General features: G+C 40.1%; 2 protein-coding genes across 4 annotated transcripts in view; both read right to left on the bottom strand.

The window, feature by feature from the left end:
• Nucleotides 1–1,509: 1,509 nt before the first annotated feature.
• On the bottom strand, nucleotides 1,510–19,427 carry FKTN (fukutin). The gene is made up of 9 exons (XM_075078398.1): nucleotides 19,028–19,427; nucleotides 17,663–17,722; nucleotides 15,327–15,530; nucleotides 13,549–13,826; nucleotides 11,968–12,100; nucleotides 10,249–10,378; nucleotides 8,983–9,116; nucleotides 7,916–8,043; nucleotides 1,510–3,860 (listed from the first exon to the last, which is right to left on the bottom strand). The coding sequence occupies exons 1-9, from the start codon at nucleotides 19,130–19,132 to the stop codon at nucleotides 3,647–3,649; spliced, it is 1,386 nt and encodes a 461-aa protein (XP_074934499.1). The 5' UTR covers nucleotides 19,133–19,427; the 3' UTR covers nucleotides 1,510–3,646.
• A 3,471-nt stretch (nucleotides 19,428–22,898) lies between these two features.
• FSD1L (fibronectin type III and SPRY domain containing 1 like) overlaps nucleotides 22,899–25,491 on the bottom strand; it is a 37,448-nt gene continuing 34,855 nt past the window's right edge. For all 3 annotated transcript variants that reach the window (XM_075078383.1, XM_075078384.1, XM_075078385.1), the window contains 2 exons: nucleotides 25,291–25,379; nucleotides 22,899–23,777 (listed from right to left, as the gene is read on the bottom strand). In XM_075078383.1, the coding sequence (XP_074934484.1) occupies nucleotides 23,658–23,777; nucleotides 25,291–25,379 (209 nt within the window). In that variant the 3' untranslated portion in view covers nucleotides 22,899–23,657. The remainder of the gene's footprint in view (nucleotides 23,778–25,290; nucleotides 25,380–25,491) is intronic.

Genomic DNA, 25,491 nt, shown 5'->3' with positions numbered 1-25,491 from the left:
TCCCATACTCTGTTTCAAGGGAAAGGGCATAACGAAATCAGCTACTTTTTTTCATTTGTACAGCAGAGAAAGACTCAACCATTTTTTCAGTAGTCTCTCCTACCTTTATCATCACAGCTTTGTCTACCTTCCATTTCTCACTTTAAAAGAAGAGTGGGGTGGAACATACACAGGCCCTTCTATCAGATTCCTTCTGGATAGATCAAAAGGGTTGGCATCTCCATCAGAAGCTCACTGCCCTGTGCGGCCAAGCATCATCTGTTCTGTGCAGGAATTACAAGATTGTTCTACAGCCTCACTTTGGCTCAGACATATCCCTCCCAAGAGCTCCACTGCACTCTTTTTAACGATCACTTTTTTCAAGTGTTCAAGATGCTATGGTTTCCTATCCTTTCCATAGGGGGGTGACAATTCACCATCACTCCCAGTATGAGCTCTAGTATCACATTCTAGAAATAACATTTCTTAAGTTCATATACAAAAAAGTATTCCAAGTCCTATTTTGGAAAAGCAGAAAGTTATTGAAAACTACTACAGAATCATGGAAAATAGGAGCTCCCTCCAACTGGAAGAGAGGATAAACTATCGTGGCTGACATTTGTCTGATATGTTCTCAGAGAACCCCAACGTCAAAGGCTTCACACACTTCCACATGTAAAATACTCCAGTATTCTGTGCAGGTGACCTCAATTAGCGTCCCTCCTGTTTACTTCTATTTCCTACTAATCACAGAAAGGGAACACATGCATCCCTTCCTTTCTGTACCCATCTTCTACAGCTTTTGAAAATGGCTCTTTATGGTCCCTTCTCTTCAGGCAGACCCATTCAATCTTTCTTTGCAGTTATCCCAGAGCTTTGAACACTTTGCTACCTTCTCCTCAGCTCACGGGCATTCCTTGAATAGGCTGTGCTATGTTTAACAGTTACACATATGCAACATGCTTTGTTTGCTGCATGAAAGTCAAGGTACTTCATATGTTCTTGCATGCTGTTAAGAGAAAATAGAAATTGTCCTCCTCTCCAGAGCACTTTCAAAATGAAGGTAGGTAGTAGTTAGGAAGGTAACACAGGATTAAGAATCCATTTCAGATGAGGCAGTTTAGGAGAACCTAACAGAAAAGAAATGCCTAAATCTGTGAGTTTCCGTGGGGAATGGTAAGGCTTCAGCCTCACAGCGTGCCTTCAAAGAGCACCAGTTCTATGACATTTATACAGCTCCTTGGGACCAATCCTACAAGCAGGAAATCTGCAGTCAGGGTAAGCACAAAGCACAACAGGAGACATGCAGAAGTGCAATGTGTTTGTGCAGTTGCAGGATCTTTTTTTCCACATATGGCACCTGCTTTATTTCAAAATATCTTTGTTGTGTCCAAGTATCTTTATGAAAAAAATAAAAGCTCAAGTTAGACAGCCAATAAGCAGTGTAAGAAACAGTTCAAAATTCTTCTCTGTGCATTATGCCACAGGAAATGCTGCCCAAGATGGCAAAACAAAAGATAAAACAACATCTTGAGTTGCAAATTAGACTTCCCTTCTTTTAATCAGTGTTAAATATACACTTGTATCTTCTGAAGAGAAAATATTTTAATGTGAAGAATAACTTACAGGTATAACTAACTACTTAAGACATCCCCCCTTTCAGGGACATGCATTTTTTCCATTAGTCTTTCCACCTACAAATACAAAGTCAAAAACTTGTCAGGATTGTAATTTTCTGATAGTATCTTTTCTTTCACTCTTAAACTTCTATCACATTTGAAAAACTTACAGGCTTACTGTAGTTATTAAACAAAGAAGTTCACAACAACGGAGTTCTGACTATGAAAACCATAAGGACATTGGCTTTTTTTATTTTAGGAAAAAAATACAAAAAATTATACCAGCGAAATTATCCCTTATGATGTTATGCTTACTTTACAACTTAAATGCATTAGCAGGATTTTACACCTCTCTTCTTAATTAGGCAAAGCTAACAAAGTTACCATACCAATTGAAGAGCCAGCATGACAAGTTGTCACCAGAAGCTGAATAATTTACTCCAGTGCTTCACTGGCAGAGGTCTCCACCTCTGGAACTTAGAAGACTGGGAGGAAAAAGCATGCAGCACACTCCAGGATGAGAACAGCAGGGAAGCCCCAGAACACACCTGGAATGACACAGTAGTAAAACTGCCACGCAGCAGCAGCTACTTCACCTCTCCAGAACTGTACACATTTGAATACACAGTCAAAAACTGCAGATCAACAGAATGCAAACCAGACTCAACCTACCTCTACCCAGGGACAGGTAGAAAAGCTGTGACCCATAGATAGCCTTTCTGCTAAGCAAGGAGAGAACAGATACAGGTTTGTTGCAAGTAAACATGAGCTCCACGCAGTACCTTGACACTGGTTCACAAGTACTCCTGGGTCTATACTGTATATTACAGTCATAACTCGCTAGCAGCTCTAGTGCCCTTGTCTTCCCTGCACAACAGGAATGGAACAAACTTGGACACATACGCTCATATGAAAGCTATTATCCCTCTCCAAAATACTGAAGAAGAAAAGCTTACTTCATTGATGAAAAGCACAAGCAGAAGCAGGAGGAGAGAGCTGTCAGGCTTCCATCTTCTCCCCATCCAAAGCCTAATGTTACGCTAACACTTCACTTGCAATTATGCTACTGCAAATTTGATGGAACTGTTTGTATTTGTACACACTCCTGCTTACACTTAAAGAAGACAGCTGTGATTCTCTGAAATCTCTCTTCTGTGAGCCCATGTTAAACAGAAAATTATGACTACCCCCATTTCTACCTACTTGTAAGAAAACAGGGATAACTATAATTTTCTAAAATCTAGTCAAAACTTTTGCATGGAGAACATGCTATCTGGGACATCAAAACCAGGATACTGTGGCATACACCTTTACGTTCTTAAAGAAGAAAAGAAAAAGCAGATAACATTCCTTGTCAGAGTCACATGCAGCGGTTAGTTCACAAAATAACCAACTATTATTGGAAGATCTCCAATGAGGATAGTTTCCTCTTCCATTCATTTAGTATTACACCATTACCCAATACCTCCTACGGGTAAAGTAGGTGGGTCACATGGGTTCGGTGTAATAGAAAGATTCCACTCCCAAGAGCAACCTGGTACATATTGTGGGGATATATCAATCTCAAATGACGAACATTTCAGGCGCTCGTAACTCTGGTGTTTAGAAGTTGAATATTCACCGATCTCCTCTGAAAAAAAGAGAAACCTCTCTGGGATTTTTCCATCCTATCCCTCTCTTAAGCTTCAGAAGTGAATGGTCCCAAGGTTTTGATGATCCCAGGAAAGTCTAAGCCACCTGGACACTGTTTACATTCAAATAGTCAAGTGAATATAAGTTTACTGCAATATTTCTTCTCTATTCCCTTTGTGAAGCTTTTCTTTCAGCTTCCCTTCTCTTCAGTTGCCAGTCCTGCCTTTAATCTTTTCCTTTGACTACTTGGAAAACGCACAATGAAGGTGAAAAAAAATAACTGTTAAGCAAAAAAAGGTAAATGTCTCCTTAGGAAACAGATGGGAAGTTACAAAAGGAACGGATCTTGATGTCTTTGGGAAATAGGAAGTGACAAACTGACAGTTTCATGGAGAGCAGGCATGCTCTATTAGCAGTTAGTAGATTTGAATTACATTATCCCATTCATCAACAGGCCAGACACCATTGTACTGCACATTGAATGGTGACCTCTTCCAGTCCCACGTCTTCACAGGAACCTTCCACTCTGGGCCGTAGTTGGCTTCAACATACTCACGGGTTTCACAGGGCACGTGTACCTTCAGTTCTACAAATTCAGTCCAACACAGAGTAAACTTCGGAAAGAGATACCTGCACGATAACAAAATAACATGGTCACTGGCAGAAGGCTGAAAGACACCTCTAAGTAAGTTCATGGAGAAAGCAAGCAACTGCAGTGAGTGACCATGTTAGATTTATAATTTTTTTCTTACTTCATAGCTTCCTATCAATGAAACGTTATTTGCATACCGGACAGGGGTCTTATCAACAGTAACTGGGTAACACTTGGTGCATGTTCTTAGGAAGGAGTATTTCTAATTTTTTTGCTGCATTCCCATATCATTCTGCCACCTATAGGAAATCACTTAGTCCCTCTCTCTACTCTTCCACTTAGAAACTGGATTTAACAGTTACCTCATTTAGAAGGGTGTCAGGAAGATGATAGATGTTACTTGGTAGGGAAGATTTTGAGAAAAGCAGCATTAAATACTTTACTACAAGCCAGGCCTTTCTTAAAAACATGTTTTACCTCTCTTCAGTTTTACCAAACAAAGCATGCAATTTCCCTTCAGTACCCATGTTTAAACATGGTGGCAGACTTGGAGCAGCTGCAAAGAATTACGATACGGCTGCCACCCTGTACTTCCTCAAACTGTCTCAGCCCATTCAAATTTTAAAAACTATTTATTCTACCACACTGACCTTGTTCTGTGCCAGCTTTTTTTCTGTAGAAGTGCCAAGATAAGCTCTACCTATAAGTAAGCTTACACCAGTGGAAGTTCACAGGTAAATTTCACAGTTTGATCAGAATGACATCCTATAGAAGCCCAGTGTCAGAGCTGATGCGTTAAACAAGTAAATACCAAAGACTATGTACTATTCCTGCAGAGGATCACTCCCGCTTCTGAAGCTGTGAATTATTCCACAGAAAAAAAGTGATCTTAAAATTCCTTTTCTCAGGTTAAAATGAAACCATTAGTACTTAGACCTTCTCAAAAAGAATAAGGTGAAAAGATTTGTGCATTTGCATGAATTAGAAACCCCATGTGTTCCTCTAATCATAAAGTTAATTTTATTTCTAAGCACTGAACAGTTTCAGAAAATAAAACAACCTTGCGTTTATGCCTTAAATGGAGGGAGAGAAAAAAAGTGATCAAGCATTTTTGGATGTATATCCAGAGACTATTGATTATCTCTAACCAAAAAGCGCAAAAAAAAAAGCCACCTACCAAGGGCACAACAAGGTAAACAAACTTTATTACTGGATCTATAATCATTAAATAGCTATTTAGCTGTTATTAACCCAGGAAATCATTCATCTCAGAACTGCAGCGGGCGTGCATATGCAAAAGCTATCAGCAAACCACTGAAATAATACAACCTCCAGAGAGTAACCTCTGAATAATAATTCTAAAGAGAACCAACAGATTATTTAAATAAACTAATCTGCAAATTAAAAAGTCAGTTGGAAATTTCACCACAATAATTATTTAACTATTACTAAAACAAAATGTTTACATCCACTGATGAAAATTGTAGCTTTCAGCAATGCCTCACACTACTAGAATCCTTGGGGCTCACTGTTTTCTCATTCCAAGTGGCTGTGATAAGGCTACGTACTCCTGTACATATGCACTGCTCTCCATTTTTTCTTCCCATTTCAGTCTCATCAATATTTGGACATAAAAGTACTGAAAAGATTTTACACTTACACAAGGCCCTTTATGTTAAGAGCGTACAGAACTAACTAATTTTAAGGATTAAAGCATACAGTATAGATTTGATTCCCAGATTCAGTTTTTGTAAATACTTATTCTCTGCTGAAGAATGCAACTGTCCAGCATTAATTTTGTAAACAAATAGATGGTCTCAATTGCTGTAACTCCCAGACAAGATAAGGAGGATTTACATGCTTGCTTGTGCCTGCACTGTTGAGGAAGTATTTCTGTACATGAAAATGCAAACCATACAGCCAGACTCATAAGGTTTAGAAACCAGCTCTCCAAGGAAACAGACACTAAAAACAACTAATGAAAAATATTTTCAAGACAAAATGAGAAATACTTTCATTCTTCATATTTTATTTAGCAAGATGTATAGAAAGTATGCCTCTGCAAATATTCAGCTTTCTTCAGAAACTCTTTTACCCTTCATTTTTAAAAACATAAGTATCTTGGGATAGAACTCCCACCCTTATCTGTGATGATCTAGTAACAACCAGTATCTCTGCTGATATCAGATAAACAGCTGGTGAGATTGCTTTAAAATTGTTAAAGTGGATTTAGGATTCAGCATGATCAAACCATCACTTCTCTTTTGCCTGGCGTCCTCACTTTACCTTCCCCCAAAATTTTGAAAGGGATGAAGACTAAGCAAAATTGAGGGTCATTCTGGTGTTGCAGGCATTCAGACCAAGGATGCTAAATCATCACATCTCACAGCTAAATATCTGTGATCTTTTTTTCTCTTTCTGAGAAGGTATTTGGAATAATACATATCTGGAATTATTTGGCTAAGGATTCTGAACAGCCATGTTCTGTCAGGGCTTGGGGCCTTTTTAATGGTAAGCAAGCAGTTTTCTTGCTCCTTTTCTGTATGGATTAAGTACAGTATACTATGCCTAAGAAACAGCAGCTCAGAATTAGAGGCTTCCTTACACTACTATGTCTAAGCAAATTAATTGTTATTGAACTAGAAAGCCATGTTTGTAAACTTCAAAAAAAACTTGCCACCAAAAATAGGTACTAGACTACAAGAAAAGGAAAGTGTTTTATGAAAGCTAGAGTTCCAAAAGAGCTGTGATATCCTAGGATACAGGAGCTGGAGCATAGCACACATTCAGATCTACCTTCTATTCTCACACACTGGACCAGTCCTATCAAAGGGGAAAATAAATTCAGCTCTCAAGTACCCGAGGTCTGATGCTACAATGGAAGTTTGAAAGAGCATGTCAACTCCAGTGGCATGGAAAGAGCTACTACAATTTAGGCACAACAGAAGGGCAAAGAAAAGGAAAGGAATTTATTGGTCAGCTTCCTCCTCAGAATGCATCACACAAAATCCTCCAAAATATTGTATGGAAAAAACAGACATTAAGCCTGTTTTGGAAAACTACAAAATTGTTGCTGTATTCTAAGAAAACCACTCTGCCGCATACCACATTTTACGTGGGAATGTTCCAAGAATTCTTCCTTTAGCCTATTTATAAGTGTGCCTTTTGACTCCAGTCATCAAAATATTTCCCTCGATCTTTATCATTTCAGAACAAAGATATCTAAGACGAGGACTCAGACATTATCACCGTCTGGATGACAGAGTTCACTAAGTTCCCATTAGCTAAATATAAGCAAATACAGTTCAGGCAAAATGTGAAAGATAATAAAATCCTATAGAAGTCAACAAAGTTTTCAACTAGGCTGCAACTGTCTCTTTCTGAGTTAAGGTGGGTGATGGAAATAACAAATCTAATTATCAAAACCTATATTCAGTTTGCCAAGTAGATTAGGAAGCCGTTGCACTTATTTGCTGATTTAATACTGAAAGGTATGAAAAAAAAAATGTGGAATCCTGCTTAAAATACCATTTTCAGAACATGAACAAAAACAAGTCTGCAGTAATCATCTGCGTTGCTGTCACATTACGGTCAATGAAGTATTCCAAATCATTACAACAAAATCAAAAACTATGGGGTTTACTTTGCAAGGACAGTTGAGGCTTTCTGCTATAATGCTCTCCATCATTGACACAGATGCCTAAGGGTTCATTTTTTACTGCAAAATTACTTTGTGCAACAAGCACAGTTTTAGAGACTTAATTCTCATCTTAGCTGTTTATTTATAAACCCAGAGCTTGTCACAGTCCAGAGAAGACCTGCTTGATACATGACGTGCCAGCACTGCTTGAGATTTCATGAAAGAACTGACTATTGACAAGCCCAGTGCCTCTCTAGTAAGGCCTAGTACTGTTCTCTTTCTACTTCTTTGGTCTCAAACTGCAAAATCTCCACTGATTCTCTTCTGATAAGTGCCTTTCCTACAGAGAGCACAGGCTTTGCAGGGCACCAACATACAACACATAAAATGCCAACACTAAACACTAACTTGTTCAATTTTTTTTCCTATTAGAGGTACAAATGCAGCTCATACTTAAATTTCTTGCCCGATTTGGCCTGAGTTCCTCCATTCCATATGTGGTCATCCTCTTCATAGAAGAAAAATATATCAAGTTTCACATCACCTTCTCCCTGGAAAGACAGTTCCAAGCTGTCTTCTACCTGCAAGACAAAAATACATGCTGTATAAACTCATAAAAATACAAGGCTGTTCATGTCAGCAGGTTTCAGAAAACAAATTTGTTTTGGTCAGGTATGGAGAGTGACTCCTATCCTAACTGAAGAAAACACATTAATTCTGCAATTATTTTTTTTATGCCTTGAGAACATTTGACATTTTCTACACCTCAGTGGGCCCACCTTCTCTCTCCTGCCTTTAGCCCCAAAAGCCTCAGCACTGTCTCTTTGTCCCCTGCCACAGGCAAAATAATCTCAAATAAACACATGATTAGTAGGTGTCTTCACACACTTCCTCCAGGATAAAAATAAAACACTCAGTAGCACCACTAATGATATATTAGTTGAACTGTGGCTGAACCTTCATATTCCTGTAATTTTGTTTCTTTCCTCTTAACGTTCTGCAACCTACACTCTGAAAAAGCTAAATAAAGATCCACATAATGAACAAGCCCAGTGCCCGCCTCAAGCCATCCTTCCATTTCTGCTAATTTTACATACAGGACTACAGAATCTCACAGCTATCACCAATCCTCCCATGTGATGAGGCCCATCCAGTCTCAAAGACTAAATCCTACCTTGATTCTTAAGTTTCCCTAGCACCACTGACACAGATTAGACCCCTCTAAAACTTACTAAAAACTTCTGAGGTGGAATTCAGACTCCCCAAACAGGGCTGAAGCTATTAAGAGAGATGTATCTCGCACACTGTCTAAGAGAGCACATAAACGTATAATCTTGTTAATTTTTAGGTAAAACCTAAGGGGTTTTGCTACTACTACTACTAACTAGGGTAAAAACCCCAATGAGTAAACATCTGAGGAGACTTCAGATACTCACTTCTACATAAGTGATCTGCAGCTGTACTCAAACTTACAAACCTACAGAAAGACACATGAAGCAAATGGTTCACTTTCTATATACCTTGCCAAATTTGTGCTTTAGTGGTAACCCTGCTTTCTGAAAGGCTGGAATGATATCTGCTTTGTAGTCCCTTATAAAGACTCCCAAATCCACATCCTTGCTGTGAGGAATGACATTGCACTGTCTATACCAGCCTGAGGAAAAGGAAAAGAAAAAAAAAAACAACCCCAAACTAGTTAATTCAGGAACATGAGAAATATATCAATAGAACAAAAGCAACATAAAAATGAACTGCCATAAGGTCACCAGGCAGAGATCTTTGAATGAGCCATAAACAAGACTTCTGCCTTTCTCTAGTATGAAATGAACCACATTGAAGAAAACAAGTATTACTGCACTTTCAGCAAGCTTTCCTCCAGAAAACCAAGAATGAGAGAGAAAACACTAACTCTTTCAAAGATAAAATATCTTCATTTTTCTAATCTAAATGTCTTTAAAGAAAAAATGTACTTTATCTGAGCCCAAATCTAATCAGCAATGAACAGTTAGAGGGCTATAGCTGTGCTTTTAACTTGAAACGATTATTTTAAATAGTATCTGAGATGTTAATCATCTTTCAAGCACCACTGCAAAACAGTAAGACAAGAAGTGGGACATCCTTTTGTCTGTTTCATTAAAGCACCTTTCAGTAACTGTTCATTCAGAAAATTTTATTTCCTAGGACTAAACAAATACAAGTTGAATATGCATACACATAGATTTTCAAAACTGATAGTTCAATAATAAAAGAATCTTCACCAGTGATAAGGTAATAACTTCCACCTTTGAACTGAAAACTTGCAGTACATACTCTAATAGGCTGACATTTTATTAAAAGGATTTGTTTAAAAATAAATAAATAAATGTACACTCTATTTTAAAAGTCAGTGATAAGCACCAAATTGTGTAGAAGATAAATCAGGTGAGAGTTTACATGGACAGCAGGTATATGTGCCCATCGCTGTGTCTTCCACCTAACATTTCACTAAATTCTAAGCCACACAATTTAGGGAACTGCTGAACGCTTTCTAAGCAGTGATCAATACAACAGAGATAATTGCTAACAACATTAAATGCTTCACTGGAAATTTGTTAAGCATCTCCAGGGCTCAAGTTTCTACAGAAAAAAACACATTTTGTCAGCAGGAAAAAGGCCTATTTCAATACAGCTAATGCCACATACTACCTTCCAACTCCATACATTTAGCTGCTAACTTCAGCTGACATCACAAGCAATAGAGGTTGAAATGTTTAACATATCAGATGAGTATAACACAAATGTTTTACCAAGGCATGTTCCACTGCTCAGCCAGAACTTTACTCCTAAGTTATTCAGTGTCACGGCAGCCAGATGGAGCAAGGATTTTGCTTTTTTTCTGAACTCCACAGCATCAAGAGAGGCATCATCAGGATACAGCTGGAAGGCAAAGGAAGAATAAGCAAGCTATTCTCAGAGAGCAAATTTATCCCTTCATTCTGGGCAGTATCTGTTTTCACAGATATGCACTAGAATGACTATTTAACATTTAAACTCTGAAACATCGATCTTCAGTTTTTCCAAACCAGCAGAATGTAAAGTCACAGTAAAATAGAGTAAGACTGTACGTGTTAGACACTGATTCTCAGCACTTGGCAACAACACAGACGAACCCTAGTTCTGCACCAGCTGAAGCCAATACCCACAGTCCAGGGGTAAAAGGAACAGAATCAGTTACTTCCACCACATTAGTTTATTTGGCGCCACCAAGCGTTGCAACTGGATGTTGACAACTTCTGCCATATAGTAGAAACACTGAACAGAAAATCATGCCTATCTTCCAGATAGAACTGTGGCAAGATCTTCTGAAATGCAAAGCCAAAAACGGCACGGCAGTCTGGGCAAACATTACCAAATCTAACACAAAAAAACCACACCACTCAGCTTCACAACTGATTTCATTAACAGCTCTCGGGCAACAAATAGTTGAAATTAATATTTACTTTTCAAAACAGATGCCAGCTGCTTATTTCCATATTAAAGCTCCAAAGTTCAATATACTTTCCAAGGCACATTTTCTCTGCCTGAGGCAATTATTGCCTGGAGGCTTTAGAGCTGAAGCAGAGCATGCTTAAAACTTCTGTCCTTTACAAGTGAAGTGACAACACACAGGTACCCTTGGGTATAGTAACTGTCCTGCTACACATATGGGGAGCTATGGCCTACTAGACTGATCAAGGATGGTCTTCCCTTCCCTGAGAAATCTCTACCCCAGGGCCTCTAATGTCTGAAGAATGGAACCTCTAGGGTCGTCTTTTTACCCCTTCCATGAAATCAGAGATGGCTCAAATTCAGTGACCTGATTCTGACCCCACAGTCTTAAGTGTGGTAACTCTTGACCACTTTGTATCTTGGCCCTTTTCAAGTTTGGAGAAAATGCTCTCCATACCGCAGCAGAAAGTTTTCTCCCATCTGCTAAATCAGGTAGCAATATTCTAAAAAGAATACTTTAAATCATGGAGAAAACATTAGCTTACATTGTCAAAATGCAATGAAGTAAGTAATTTCAGAAAATATAACATTTCAAATAAACCAAAGCAGCAATGTGGGACTGCAGCATGTGGTTCAAAAGAATATAAAATGAAATACTAGTCAGAACTTAAGAGAATTTCTGTAAGGAAAAATTTCAACCAGAAACATACACAAGATTTTAATCTTATTTACGTGAAATCTATTTAACAGTAACAGTGTGTAACAACCATGGACATATTGGTTACCTCTTCTTTTCAAGGTTTTGGAAAGTGGAAAAACCGTACTCGCGAGTAAAAGCAACAGACCACGATTTTCAGTTAAAGTTTTAGTTTTATTACCACTTATTAAACTCTGTGGATTTAGTCTCAGAGGCTGTATTTAGCTTTATGTATGCAAACAGTCCCATCTAGGTAAAAAGCAATCAACTGTGTGTAGGTTTGGGTCAATCAGTGAAAACACACATTACATCTCAGAGACACTACCTGATTACCACTAACCTGAAAGAAAGCCCGAGCTTCTCTGTACCTACACTCAAGAAATCTAGAGTGTAACATCTCTTCTAGAAAACTGGATGGATTTTTTGGAATTTGAACTTTTAAGTCATCAATAGAAACAAGCAGAAGTTCTGGCCTGAAGGGAAAGAAAGATGATACATTACCCCATTCAATTCCTTTACAACCTACAAGCCACTTTTTCTTCTAGCTCAGGTTAAAATCTTAATGCATACTACTGGCAGTGATTCCTCTGTCCATATACACCCAAAACCGATTATAAAAGAAGAGCAACAAGACCTTCAACAAATTCCCCACACACTTCCAAATCTTGTTTAAAAAGAAGCTTTATGCCTGTAAGCCCATAGCTAGTTTGTCAGATCACCGATTCCTTTACTGACTCATGACTTGCACTGCATGACAGTCTGAACAAATTCAGTGCATTGGAAAATTTAGGCTATTTATTTGGTTGTCTGCACTTAACCAAATTTTACCCCATACTTTCAGGCTATTTGCATTTAAAATTTAGAAACTGTTCAGCCTTCACAATGAATGAAATGTGATACTAAACAGCTTACACAGTCAATTTCAAACGTTTAGGCACATAACCGCTACAGGCTCTGTGTTTTAAAAGGAAGAAAGAATGGTGTAGATTTTAAAGAAAAAGTTAAAACAGATTTATTTTGACCTTTGAAATGTGCTGGTTTTCTCTGATTTATGACATATACACATACCCTATGGGATCACTGTTCTCAAAGCCTGGTGGTATGTGCTTGATTTTGAAAACAGTGACAAGATTTGCCATGATGTTTATTTCCTGAAATACTGCTATTGAAAGCATTGTAAGAAAAGGCAGACGTTTACAGTAACTTTACCAATATAATGCAAAGTTTAAGCAGAAGACTATGGAAAACTAACACCACCAGTTCAAACATTTAGGCAAGAAAGGAATCCCCTCAGCAAATTAAGAGCATGAATTAGATGCAATGGTTGGCATGTCTTTGTGGTACAAATATCACCTACTCTTTATTCATGTTCTTTAACACTGACTATTTGGACTATTACTGAATGGATTTCTGTTGCTTCTGCTTTTCATTTAATGTTCCATATCTGTATTCAACTTCTGGATATGTATCATTACAGAAAGAAGACCAAATATGTAACAGCTAGTACTAAATGTTTTGCCGCTTCTACTTTACCCGTGTTGATAACACAGATGGCTATCAACAGATTTCAAACTCTAAATATATTAACGGTAAACCACTGACTGTAGCAGAAGATCCTCTGGTACATTCAATCTCAGTCACGACTACTTCTTTCATCTTTCTGCCTGCTTCGACCTGGCTATAGAGCAACTTCCTCTAAAACGTAGTTCTTAATTTATAAATGGTGGGAAGCTCTTCGTTTTGGGTAAACAGAATTGGATTTATCTTCATACTGTAATTTACCTGTACTCTGAGGGCTGAACTATACCTGAGTTAAATTTTACAACCTGACGTTAGGAAAGAGAGTAATTTTATATACAGGAGAAAAAAGTTATTTTGGAAGTGCCATTATGACTTTTTGCCTCCTCTGTTTCGAACTCACTTTTCATATGCTCCAGGGTAGCGACCAAAGTGGAGTTTCCGGAAAGGCACAAACTTTCTGTCCATATGTTGCTTGAGCCTCAGGGGGCCATGCCAGAGATAATTACCGCTCCTTTCATAGAAGACCACCAGGTGAATGGCATGAGATGCCAGTTTAAATATGTAGTGCAAGGGAATTTCAATCCCAGAGAGGTCATCCATCCCATCCAAGCGGGGGTCTTTGTTCATAATCTTCAGCCATTGGAACCCCATTTTCTCAGCAGTTCTAAAGAGGGCCAGCTAAAAATGAGAGGGAGAGAAGGAGAGGAAGAGAAGTTAAAGATTAGAGAAACAAAAATGGAATGCTAAATGCTTATTATTAACTGACTTTACTCACAATGTTCATTTTCTAATCAGACTTAAGCACAAACTACTAAAAAAATTCTGAGACTTTAAAGATCAGCAACCACCACCCATTCCAACCACTGTGTTTCCGTATCTTAAATTTTGTGCCTCGAACTATTCAATAAAACAACAAATCAATGTTGCAAGCCGTGCTTGGACTGGGTTTGCTCCTTGCACCCTCTGCACCCTCAAACTGATCTCTAAAGTTATTCTTGTGCCAAACTTGGCGTTTTTAAGTCCTTGAATAGTGATACCACTAACAAAAAAAGGATTACTGCAAAACCTTATTTTATTATGTACATAAATATTTATCTAAATCTCACCAAACACTGAATGTTGCACTAGGTAATAGGCTTTCGTATTTCCATAGAAAAAGGGAATGAAATTCTGGCTGATAAGAAAAGAACCAATCAGAATCCGAAGACCCTTTCAATTACCCCCCTTGAAGTGTTTCATTCAGGCATACCAGCTTCTCCTCTGGATGCTACAGATATTATCAGTGAGCCACAAAGGAATGGGGAGATGGATTGGTATTAGTGTGCTGCCACACAACCTTACTCTCAGTTTCTTTAATTCCTTTAGAGCTATGTGTAAAACAATTGCCTGATCAGACCCAGAGTGCCGCCACTTCTCACTTTAGTGGGACTCCTTCAGTAAAACAGTCAGACCATTTTAATGTCTCCTGCTTTTTCTTTAAAAAAAAAACACAACAAAAACAAACAAAAAACCCACAAAACTGTTTCTCACTGTATCTTCAGTCTGTATAAATTAGTCAAATATTTCCAGATAACATGTAATTGATGAAATAATCTTGGATTCCATTTTGTCCTTCATTACACACTATACCTCTATTTTTAACACATCCATTAAAAAATCTCAGAACGCCGAAGAAAAACAGAGATACCAATACACTAAGTGACAAAAGAAAATGGCGTAAAGTACACGGACGTACTAAAAGAAATGCAAACCAGCAGGCTATGATAATGTTTCTAGCCTTGTCACATTAATACCAGCATTTCCTCTGTGATATACCCCCAAACTCAAGATTTGTTACAGCTATACCCTATACACTACAGGCTTAAGGTTCTCCTTCTTCCTCGCAAACAGACAACTTACTTGCTTATTTTTAGTGGGGCCTCTTACTACGAGCTTTTACGAATACCGCAGACAGCTTCTGAAAACTTTTAGTTATCTGTAAATGACTCTTAATGTATCCAGGTAAGTGCCTGAATATCTTTTACTTTAAAAAAAAAGTTTCCTCCACCAGTACCTTTATGAGATTTCCAGACAATGCATTCAGAGGCCTTAATATAAACACGAAAGCATTGTCACAAAATCACAAAACAGTTGAATGCATTACAATACACAAATGTGAACTGAAGAAAAGGCACTTACTTCATGTTTCCATGTTTTGTCCAGCAGTGCAAATGTAGTAAAGTCTCTTGGAGCACAAAAGTACTTGCATTCCAGACTAGGACCATCAGGAGAACTTCTGATCTGTTCAATGTCTTTATCAACCAGTCCCAGAATCAAAGGATCAATCAAATACACTGGTATATTGTGACTGGATATTAAGCCTAAGAACTTCCTAACCACATGCTGTTTGACAGAGGATAAAATCAGAAGTTAGAAACACCATCTTTAAGTGTACAAAGATTAATACATTAAAACTTTCTGACAGAAGGAAAAAACCCAAGCCGCTGACAGAAGGCAACCTTATCTCCCAATACATTTTCTGAAGGAGTACTTTATTTCCATGAACAATTGTGGAAATGGAAATTTTCTCTTTCAGAAGAACAGGTTGCTCTCAGGCTTTCCAGGTCTCTAACACTAGAGAAAATCTTCAAGCTTCAATTAGAACTTTCTACAAGATAAAGCACTCTAACCCTAGGGTGCTAGACTTGAGAATGGACTCTAGGCTATACTCTAGATTCTTTCCAGCTCTGGATTGACTTGGAAAGCACTTGAATAAACTAGAGATTACAGGATCAGACGCAATGCACATGTGGGTGCAGCTGAGGAAGCTGGCTGATTCCGAGGCTGCTCTGCAAGATCCTGAGAGACCACTGTGGTCAGGGGCGGCTCCTCCAACCTGAGAAAAGGTAAATCTCATGCCATCTTCAAGGAGGAGCTGGGGAACTCTGGTCACCTTAATCTCAGTCTCCAGGAAGCTTCTGGAGCCAAAGCCCCTGAAAAGGGGCTTCATGTCCACATGAAGGACAAGGACGTGATTGGGAAAGCCAGCCAAAGGCAAACTGCAGCCAATCACACTGACTGCCTTTGAAGAAGTCTGTGGGCAAGGCGAGAGCAATGGACACGGTTCACGCCTTAACTTTAGCAAGGGTTTTGACTCACTCCTGTTCTGCTTCGCTTGTGCACGCGGCTTTTGCTTGACCTGCTAAACTGTCTTTATGGCAATTCGTGAGTTCTCTCACTTTGACTCTTCTGATTCTCTCCCCCATCCCACTGGGGTGGGGAGCGAGCACACAGCTGTGTTGTGCTTGGTTGCTGGCTTGGGTTAAACCATGACACAGTTCTCCAGGGAAACAGATGCTTTCAGTTGAAACTTAAATAATTGGTAGAAAGAGATGGTCATGATGTCAAGCAGCTAAGAGAAATGCATTGAAATGGAGTATTTTGGACTCATTACACAGGGACTCTGTGGAAAGCCTGGAGTGCAACAGGTCCCTGGCAGAACTGTGGAGCATTCTGCTTTGTTACTAATGATCCTGTAAGATCAAGTTAAAGCTTAAGAAGAACTCTGTCCACAGACTGGCAGATTGGAAGCCCACTGTGACCACGTGACTAACAATGAGTAGGTTGCTCCAATGGGTGCTACCTCCAAGAATAGCGAGACATTCCTGGTGCAAGCAAGCAGTCCACAGAGCAGTTGGTATGGATTATTCCCAAGAACAGCTCTTAACCAGAGCACCTTTCCCCTTGCTTAGCAGAAACAAGGCATTTTAAATGGCTGTTTTGCTAACTAGTGACATTATCATATTGCATCCAAAGTGAAAGGCAGCCAGCTCCCAGGGCATCATTCTCTTACCATCTGTGCTGTTCTTCCACTGGGAGATCTGTTAACAAAAGACTTCTGTAAAAGTGTTTCCAGACTAACTACAAATATCGTAACTGATGCCAACGTGATGTTTTGGTTGCACTCAATCCTGCCATTTCAAGTATCTGACAGTGCTTCTAACACTGCTCCTGAACACTGGAATACAGCAACCAGTGAATGTTGAAATGTAACATTCTCCTGCTTGTAAAGAGCTTTATGACCCAGCATAAGCAAATAACACAAATCACCGAGCAGCAGGTTATACAACTGGAACGAGCAAAGGGGTATTCTGTGACCAGAGACCTGTAGCCCATTCTTCTACTATGCTACTGATTATCGAATAAGCTGCATGTCAACTAAGCCAATCTTTCCAAAACTCAGCCTGAAAGAACACAAAAGCCTGGATCAAAACCTCTGTATCAAAAAGAACAAGTTTTGCTTCTGAAAATATTAATAGTAATACTAAGGACTGCAGAGGCTGCTAAGCTGTAACCGTTTCTCAAATCCATTTTAAACTGATGTTTTGAAATGCTTCATATCTTTACTCAGTGAAGAAAGCATCTCTCAGTCCTTACCCAGCAAAGAGGAAAGAGAACCAGTCCCTGAGTTTGCAACTGTGTGAGTTATCTGAGACCTTCAGAAGAACTGTATGAACCAATGACATTGTACATACCCATCTCGTGCTGTCTTGGCCTGACTGGCTTCCTCTGACTTTTGAGAAAACTGCTCCATTCTATCAAAACCAAAGAGGAGGAGGGGAAGGAAGGAAAGAAAAAAAAGGTAAGTTTTAGTTGAATCCCTGCTTAGGATTTCTTAACAGGACATTCAGGGGCATTTATCCAGTTAGTGCTTTATAATTACGGCTGTGGTTACGCCTCTGGTCACTGAACTGCAGTACTGAATGTAAAGTTGTAAACAACAGCCCTGGCTTTGTGTATTTAGAAGCAGAACACAAGCCTTGGGGACTTACAGAAGTGCAAGAATTGCATGAACAGGCCTCCAGTTTCTAAGTCAATGTGCCAGCAAATGTAAAATAGGAAGATGACAAACACAAACACTGTTATGCAAATATCACTAGGGGAAAGACAGCAGGACTATGCCTCAGTCTTTCCAGATATAATCCTAGAGAATTAAATTTGAGAGTATATCCGTATCATAAAGCCAAGGCCGTTAATGGCTCAGCTGTCAGCTTTGCAAAAGTACAAAGAATTTCTCATTCACAGCCTTGCTGTTTACAATCAGAAACTGTTAAGAGAGAAGTCAAAGGTTGTGCTACCGCCTAGCACTATCACTGCCTGCATTTATTAAGAATATCCACACCAAAAGAAAACAAGATCAGGAAACATGATACCTACATGGTTCTTCTGTAAAAATAAAATGAAGGCATACAGTTGCAAGGAGTTCCTTTGTTGAATCTGCATTGCAACTGTTAACTATGAAGCCATCAAAAAAGAGTATTTAATTTATAGTAGCATTTACCTCTTCTTCTATTACAGAAAATCGTAGTCAGCTAAACATTTCACAAGTGGTAGAAAGCAGGATTTAACCTGTAACATCTAGAAAATTACAAACACTGAATCACAAAGCACTAAGACAATGCCAAGAAAAGCTGGTTTTTCTTTTAAAAACACCGTTGAAAAACACACAACCAATAAATGCTGCCTTGTTTCTTCAGAAAAGCCCCAAGATACCACTTGGTTTGACATCACTATCACTTAACAACAAGAGTAGGAAGGCTGGCCGAGATTTAAAGTCTTGGTGGCTCACACCCTCAGCTGAACCATTTTAGAAGCAATGGGATGCCTCTGGCTCACAGTGACTTGAGTATCAGGCCGACAACTGAAATCTGATTGTACCCCTGCCACCAGAGACTTGCTCGAGCTGAAACTTGCTGCTTCACCTCAATACAGCAGGAACTGCCAGCCATACGACGGAGGTTTGGGGGTGGCATTAAGGCTGCTAAAGAGCTCTGAAGAGGGCAGGCATTATACTCGGTTATTCCACAGAAGCAGGCATGCGCAGGGCAGTGCTCCCTTACCTTCTGCGATAGATAGAACTTGTAATAGTACAGCTGGAAGAGAAGGAAAACCAGGCTGGTCAGGGAGAGGAGCGCCAGGACCACGTTCTTGTTGATTTTCTGCATTAGTCCTCGGTGCGCCCTCGATCACCGCCTGGAAGCTGCGCGGCGTCGCTCATCTTCTCGCCCTCCCCAGCCCCTCCCTGCGCGCCGGCAGAGGGAAACAGCGGGGCGCCCAGCCAGCCAGCCAGCCAGCCGCTCAGCACGCCGCGCCGCCAGCAGCCCGCAGGCCCCAGCCGCAGCGTGGTCCCCCGGCACGGTCACCAGCACCCCGCCCGGCTCTCCCCGTTCCCGCCCACCGGCCACGGCTCCCCTCGGAGCACGGCCTGCTCCCTCAGGCCCGGCCACCCTTACCCGCGGCGCTGGGCCCCCCCCCCGCCCGTCACGGCGGCCGTTAAGCACCGCCCGCCGCCCCGCGCGCATGCGCGGCGGGGTCCGAAGCCCGGCTCCTCCCCAGCCCGCGCAGGAAGATTTAATAAAAAACGAGGAAAAACGTAGGCACGTCAGATTTCAAATTTCTGTATTAATACAAAAAGCTGCCATCGCACACAAAGGAAAGGCAGGGAAAGGCAGGGCCGGCCGAGAGGCGCCCCAAGCACCGCAGCGGGGACACCGGGGGCGACCCCGCGCGACCCCGCGCCCCGCGGTGGGGGAGCGCCGCGCCCGGCCTCCCCTCCCAGGCGGCGGACGGTCGGTCGGACGGTCGGTCGGTCGGACTGTCCGGGCTCAAGCCAGGCCGGGGGCGGCGATGACCCACAGAAGTCGCTGCCGTCGCCCACCAAACTGAGCGTCACGTCCACGACCTGCGATCCTTACCAGGCTAACGGTGTTTAAGTCGGATATCCTTCCCGAGAGAACCAGTTCGTTTCTCCAGTCTTAATATGACGCGGCAGTGACGTGGGAGAGCGCAAGGGGGGAGGAAACAGGGTTTGTACAGCAGCCTCTCAACTTTCTGCTTAGAGGATGGCTAGAGAAATAAACCTGTCACCCCCCTGCCATCCATATTTGGTATTCAGAGAAGCACCTAGCGCCCTGGATGCTTTCAGACTGTCCTTTCTGAAATTAACATCCGTTGCTGCAGTTCACACAGCTTCCCATAGAAACAATGAAAGCTACAGGTGCCTGATGCATTAAGATCTCAAGGGAAGCCTTCAGTTCCTCACAAGTTATCCTGAAGTTATTTTAACTCTGAAAGACTACCAGTAATCACTATTTTTGGAAAAAAAAAATCTAAAATCTTGTTTTGGTCATACAGAAGAAAACTCCTGCCTAGCCACCAAATGGCATCAACTCCAGAGCAGAGATGCTCAGGGACTATTAAAATCACCAGGCATATTATGCTCAGTGTTAATTACAGGGCAAAACTACAGACCTGCAAAATCTGTGATACACTGCCAAAGAACAACCGCTCCAATCCCTGAAGTAGATTCCCCTAGGAAAAAGTTAACTTCGCAGGGTGCATGCATCCCTCTCTAGCTGCAGGTACAAACAGTGCACCAACCGCAACAAAGTATCACCAATAATTGGTACCGGACAGATGCTAGCTTAAAAAAAAAAGAAGAGTCTAAAAAAATTCTAAAGTGCTTAAGGCAATTCTTCATATCCCCATTTACTACAAACAATTGGACTAGCTGTTAGCAGCAAAAATTTTACATCTGTGCAAACTATTATATAACAAATGCATCCTTTAAGGGTAAAAAGTCACACATTAAGTTCATCTAGGACATCAGTTAACCTCAAACTTGCAAGTCACAACTCACAGTATGAAATACCTCAAGCTCTCTTCTAATGAAGTGTTAAAGAAAAATGACATTTTTACATTGTGCATATCAAATTTACCTTGCAGGTTGCACTACATCTTGCTAAGAAAACATTGTAATGTAAATGCTTTTAGGTAGGGTTGGAGATTACTAATGGTTCTTTCTCCCTACACATTAAGTTATTGTAAACATTCCCTTTCTTTCCAAAAAGGGAAATTTAAACAGAAACTGTAGCTGAACACCCCAGATCAAGCTGATGACTGGGCAGCATGAACAGGTCCTAGCCCATTTAAATGCCTGTTTACCCCAGTCACTTGAAAATCTCAAAACAAGAAGCATCCAGCTTAGCCCTCCTCTTTCTCAACACTACCAGGGTCCAAGTATGCAAGTCTCACTCCCTCACATGCCACTGACTTCATAACAGCTGAGCCCCTAGAACTCCCAGTCAGGTGTTCATAGCAGTAAAAAGGGAAGAGTAAGAAATAGTTAAGATTACTACACAGACTATTCGGACAACAACAACTGTAGATAATGTGTGAAGCAGATTCAGACACTGTTCATTTAAGAACCATGTCACCTTTCGGTATCTTTGTTTCAAGCCCCAAGCCACTAAACTGGCAGAGGAAGGTGCAGTTAAACTGGGAATTGTTTTACACTTTCTTCTGCAAAAGTGGTTACAGATAACTTTTATCACAATGCAAATATTTAGAGATGCTCAAGTTCCAGATATGAAATGAACATTAAGAGCTCAACCGTCCTGTCAACTTCATGATTTCTCAAGAGAAAACTTTCTAGAGCAGGTATTAAAATGAAGAAGAAAATTTAAGTTTTCTCCTGAACATCACAACCAGTTTTTTACAGGTTGTTTCAAGGAATTTCTCCTCCTCTTGAGAAATCTTGATGGACACAAAGGACCAATTGATACTAAGAAGTTTTAACATGATTAGATGGTCTTTACAGACTAAAAGATACATAGAAGAAAAAGTACTTTGGCCCTGCAGGAAAGAAGCCAATTCGTTATGCACCCTATCAGCGTGAATTTGAAACAGTTTTCAGGTGATATTAGGCAAAATCTTCAGTTAGTAAACAGTAGATTCAAGCATGTATCTGAAAGTTACCTCCAGGCTCCTGGACTTGATTAGAGGGAAGAAAGCAGATTTAAACAGTCTACAATACACAAGTAATTCTCATTGAAAAGTTGGGATTTTCCACGAAGAATATAACATGATTTTTTTTTAGCTCTCCCACTGCTATGAATCATTCAACTATCGTTACTAAGCTTCCAACTGGGAGTTGAGATGATGGAACACCCAGGCTCAACATTCCACTTGACTTGTGAATGAAAATGTATAACCACAGATCCAGCAGCAGATCGTATGTTAGCTGACAAAGCACTTGCTCACTCTCCACTTTTTCCTTGCCCTTAGAAAAGGGGAAGGCATTAAGTTGGAGGCTATAACGAGATCCTTTAGAATACAACCCTCTGAAAGCCACTCTCTCAACTACATATACACAGCATACGGTAGAAGCTAGCACGAATGGGACGCTGTATGTATGAGCTACATTTCTACTGGATGAAGAAATCATGCCATTTTTGGACTTCTCTGGTTATCCAGAAAGTTCCAGGAATCCTCACTAGGCTGGTCAAAGCAGGTAGCAAAAATGTGTGCCTGGGCTCAGAGGGCGCTGCCCTATCACCGGGAATTTACTGCCGCTTCTGCTCAAAGCCAGCTTTGATACTGACACAGCTGTTTGAGAAGCCTTAGCCAGCCTTGAGGTGGACTGAGAGATGTTTTAGCAATAGCTGCCTGCCCCCGCTTCTTCTATGGGGAGATGCATTTAAACTGAGGCTCTAACATCCTTGCTCCCAGCCTCAGCTGCATTGCAGCTTTGCTACCAGCAGGCAAAGATTCAATTTGTCATTCGCATGTGATGAAAATGTGAATTGCTGATTATCAGAATCCAATTAGAATAATGCCACAAGACTGGAAAACCAAGAGATGACCCAAAATTAGGAGCTTCTGAGAGAGCAGTACCATGCAGTAGTTCTTAAAAAAATGCTCTGGATTTTTGGTTCTGAACCTCTTACCTCAAATACTTCCTAGCTCAATGGCTTGCTCTCGTAATGCATCTTCACTGAGGACATGAGAATGCTTTTTAAATACCTTTACATTTGTACATTTTCTGTAATTCATTATAAATGGGAGCCAAACTCTAAATATATGATATTTAAATGAGTTACTCATGGGAAACAGGAGGATTTTGTATCAGAAAAAAAAAATCACAGACTGCTCTTACTGTTTCTTTCTATCAGGCCTACAACTTCTTATAATCTTCTTTTGAAATCATACTGCTGTGGTATTTTGCCAGACTAGGCTAGCAAATCAATATTCTTTTGAAATGTAAGTTGATATCACAAGTTCTAATGGGAAGCCCAGTAATAATTATATATAGTCAAACAATTCATGTTAGGAGAGCTAAGAAAATGGTACCTGTTATATTCTTCATAGGAAAATAATATTAATAAAATTAATATTCAAGCCCATGGCAAAATGCTTAAATACAGTATTAGAAAAGTACATAGTTACAGCTCTTGATTTCTCCACTGATTTTTAAAATAGGCAACAGTTCAATTTTCTGTCTGACATTTCTGTCTGGATTCACAGTAGGTTCCTAACACTTCAGCCCCAGACTTTTGCACTATCAGTACCTAGGCCTCAAACAGCAGTAGGTAGCAAAACCAGCTTAATCCAATGCTCATAAGCTTCTGTGAGGGGCAGCTACACAGAAAAAAAAAACCATTCAGCAATAGAAGTGTTTAATAGACATTACTAGGCAATATTGTTTAGGCTGCTTGTTGAACCACTTAATCCATTTTCACTTTTCTGGAGCGTTTTCACAGCAGTTGGCACCTGCAATCCAGTACTCACTGTAAGCCCACCACACCAGATCTAAGGAAGGGGCGGGGGGTGGGGGGAGAGAAAAAAAAAAAAATATTCTGAACATTATGAAGCATCTACAACTTCCTTCTCCCATCCCACAATGGAACTAACATAAAATTTATCCTGCAGCTGCATTTGTCTTCTCTCTTGCTCTCTAGTCACATCACTCTGTAAAACATTCTAATCACACAGAATCTATTTTACAACTGAGTTACATGAAAGACTGTATTGCCATGTTTATGAATAAATTTGAGAGCTGCAATTAAGCAGCTTGTCATTTTTGTTTTAACTGTTCAGGCCAACCCAAGCAGTGCCTGTAAGATTGATGTCACTAAATACCAGGGGCTGTATGAGACTAGGCTGAAGCGTGGTAAGCAAATGTTTCCTTGGATACCTTAGGAACTGACTTATTGAGTCAGCCTTAGCAATGCTAGAGGGATGACTAACACATGTACCCCAACAGTTCTGAAGCTGTCCCGTTACCCATATGTTGAAAAGAATCAGTAAGGCAACTTCCTTAGTCACCTCCAAACAAATAGTTGTTAAAAATCTGGACTCCTATTGTCAGAACGCCTAGTGAACACCAGAAATCGTGAAAGAAATTCTGTCTGATGCAAGTGAAAAATCTGTTGTTTGGAAATGCTAGATGTACGGCTGCCTGGGTATGTTACTACTTTTCTATTCCTCCTCCATGCCCAAAAGAACAACTTTATTAATTGGCCTAATCACACTTTAAAATTACCATGCTGTGTTTTGTATGGGCTGAATTACAAAAAGCTAGAGATCAGTGCCTAGGCAGCTGAGTTGTTACTATGAACTAGCATGCTAGCCTCCTCTAGATTCCTAAGTTTTTCCAGACCTATAGCCTGCTCCCAAAGTATGATGCACTTGATGGCACCTTATAACACAGCTGAAGCCTCCATATTCAGTTACTTAAACAAATTACTTAAGACATTAAAGGAAAACTAATACGCAATAACTAATCCTTTTCTTGTCCATTTTTTGCAAGGTTTGAGTCTTTAGAATTGCAGCAAGTTTTCACTGATTAGCTTAGAGCCACAAAAAAAGTTATGCAGGCCAGCAAAATGACTGGCAAGGAAATCCCACTAAGCTTTTAAAGAATTGAAAGCTAGAGTCTCGTATCTCACAGGGAAGCACTTGGTCTTGTTATGTCTCATGACACCTGCTCTGTCAGCTCGCAGCATCTTGGGCTCCTATCTGCATCAGTTTGGGTCAATCATTGTAGCAGGCTCATCAGCTCCCAAAATGTGCTATTAATTTACCCTACGAAAGTTTAATGACCTTAATTTACATAGCAGAGACATCCAGGTGCAGAATTCTCCTATTGGAGTGCTATTTTAAATGCCACATGAAATAAAAAAGAACACAGTTAAACATTTTTAAAAATTATTAGTCAGATGGAAACAGTGCTCCCTTTAAAGTTCCTCCTTTAAAAAACAACTAATTCTTCAGTAAACTGAATTCAGTGCTAGAAACTGCACAAAATATTATAGATACTGACCGTGAAGCCTGGTAATAATGGTTGGGCAAACTTTGTTCTGAAGGTGTGTAACAGTTCCTTTGAGTTTGCATTATAAAATGCAAGCTGACCTGAAAGAGGCAGAAAAGAAGTTGAAATACATGTTTAAATGCTATTGCTGTGTAACATTTTGTAAAACTGATTCTTTTCCAGGGAAAGGTTTCCAGAACATACTAAATACAG

Source organism: Phalacrocorax aristotelis, chromosome Z (genome assembly GCF_949628215.1).
Source record: "Phalacrocorax aristotelis chromosome Z, bGulAri2.1, whole genome shotgun sequence".
NCBI classification, from domain to species: domain Eukaryota; kingdom Metazoa; phylum Chordata; class Aves; order Suliformes; family Phalacrocoracidae; genus Phalacrocorax; species Phalacrocorax aristotelis.
The sequence above is the reverse complement of the archived record's forward strand: the minus strand, read 5'-3'. Positions and strand labels throughout refer to the sequence as shown.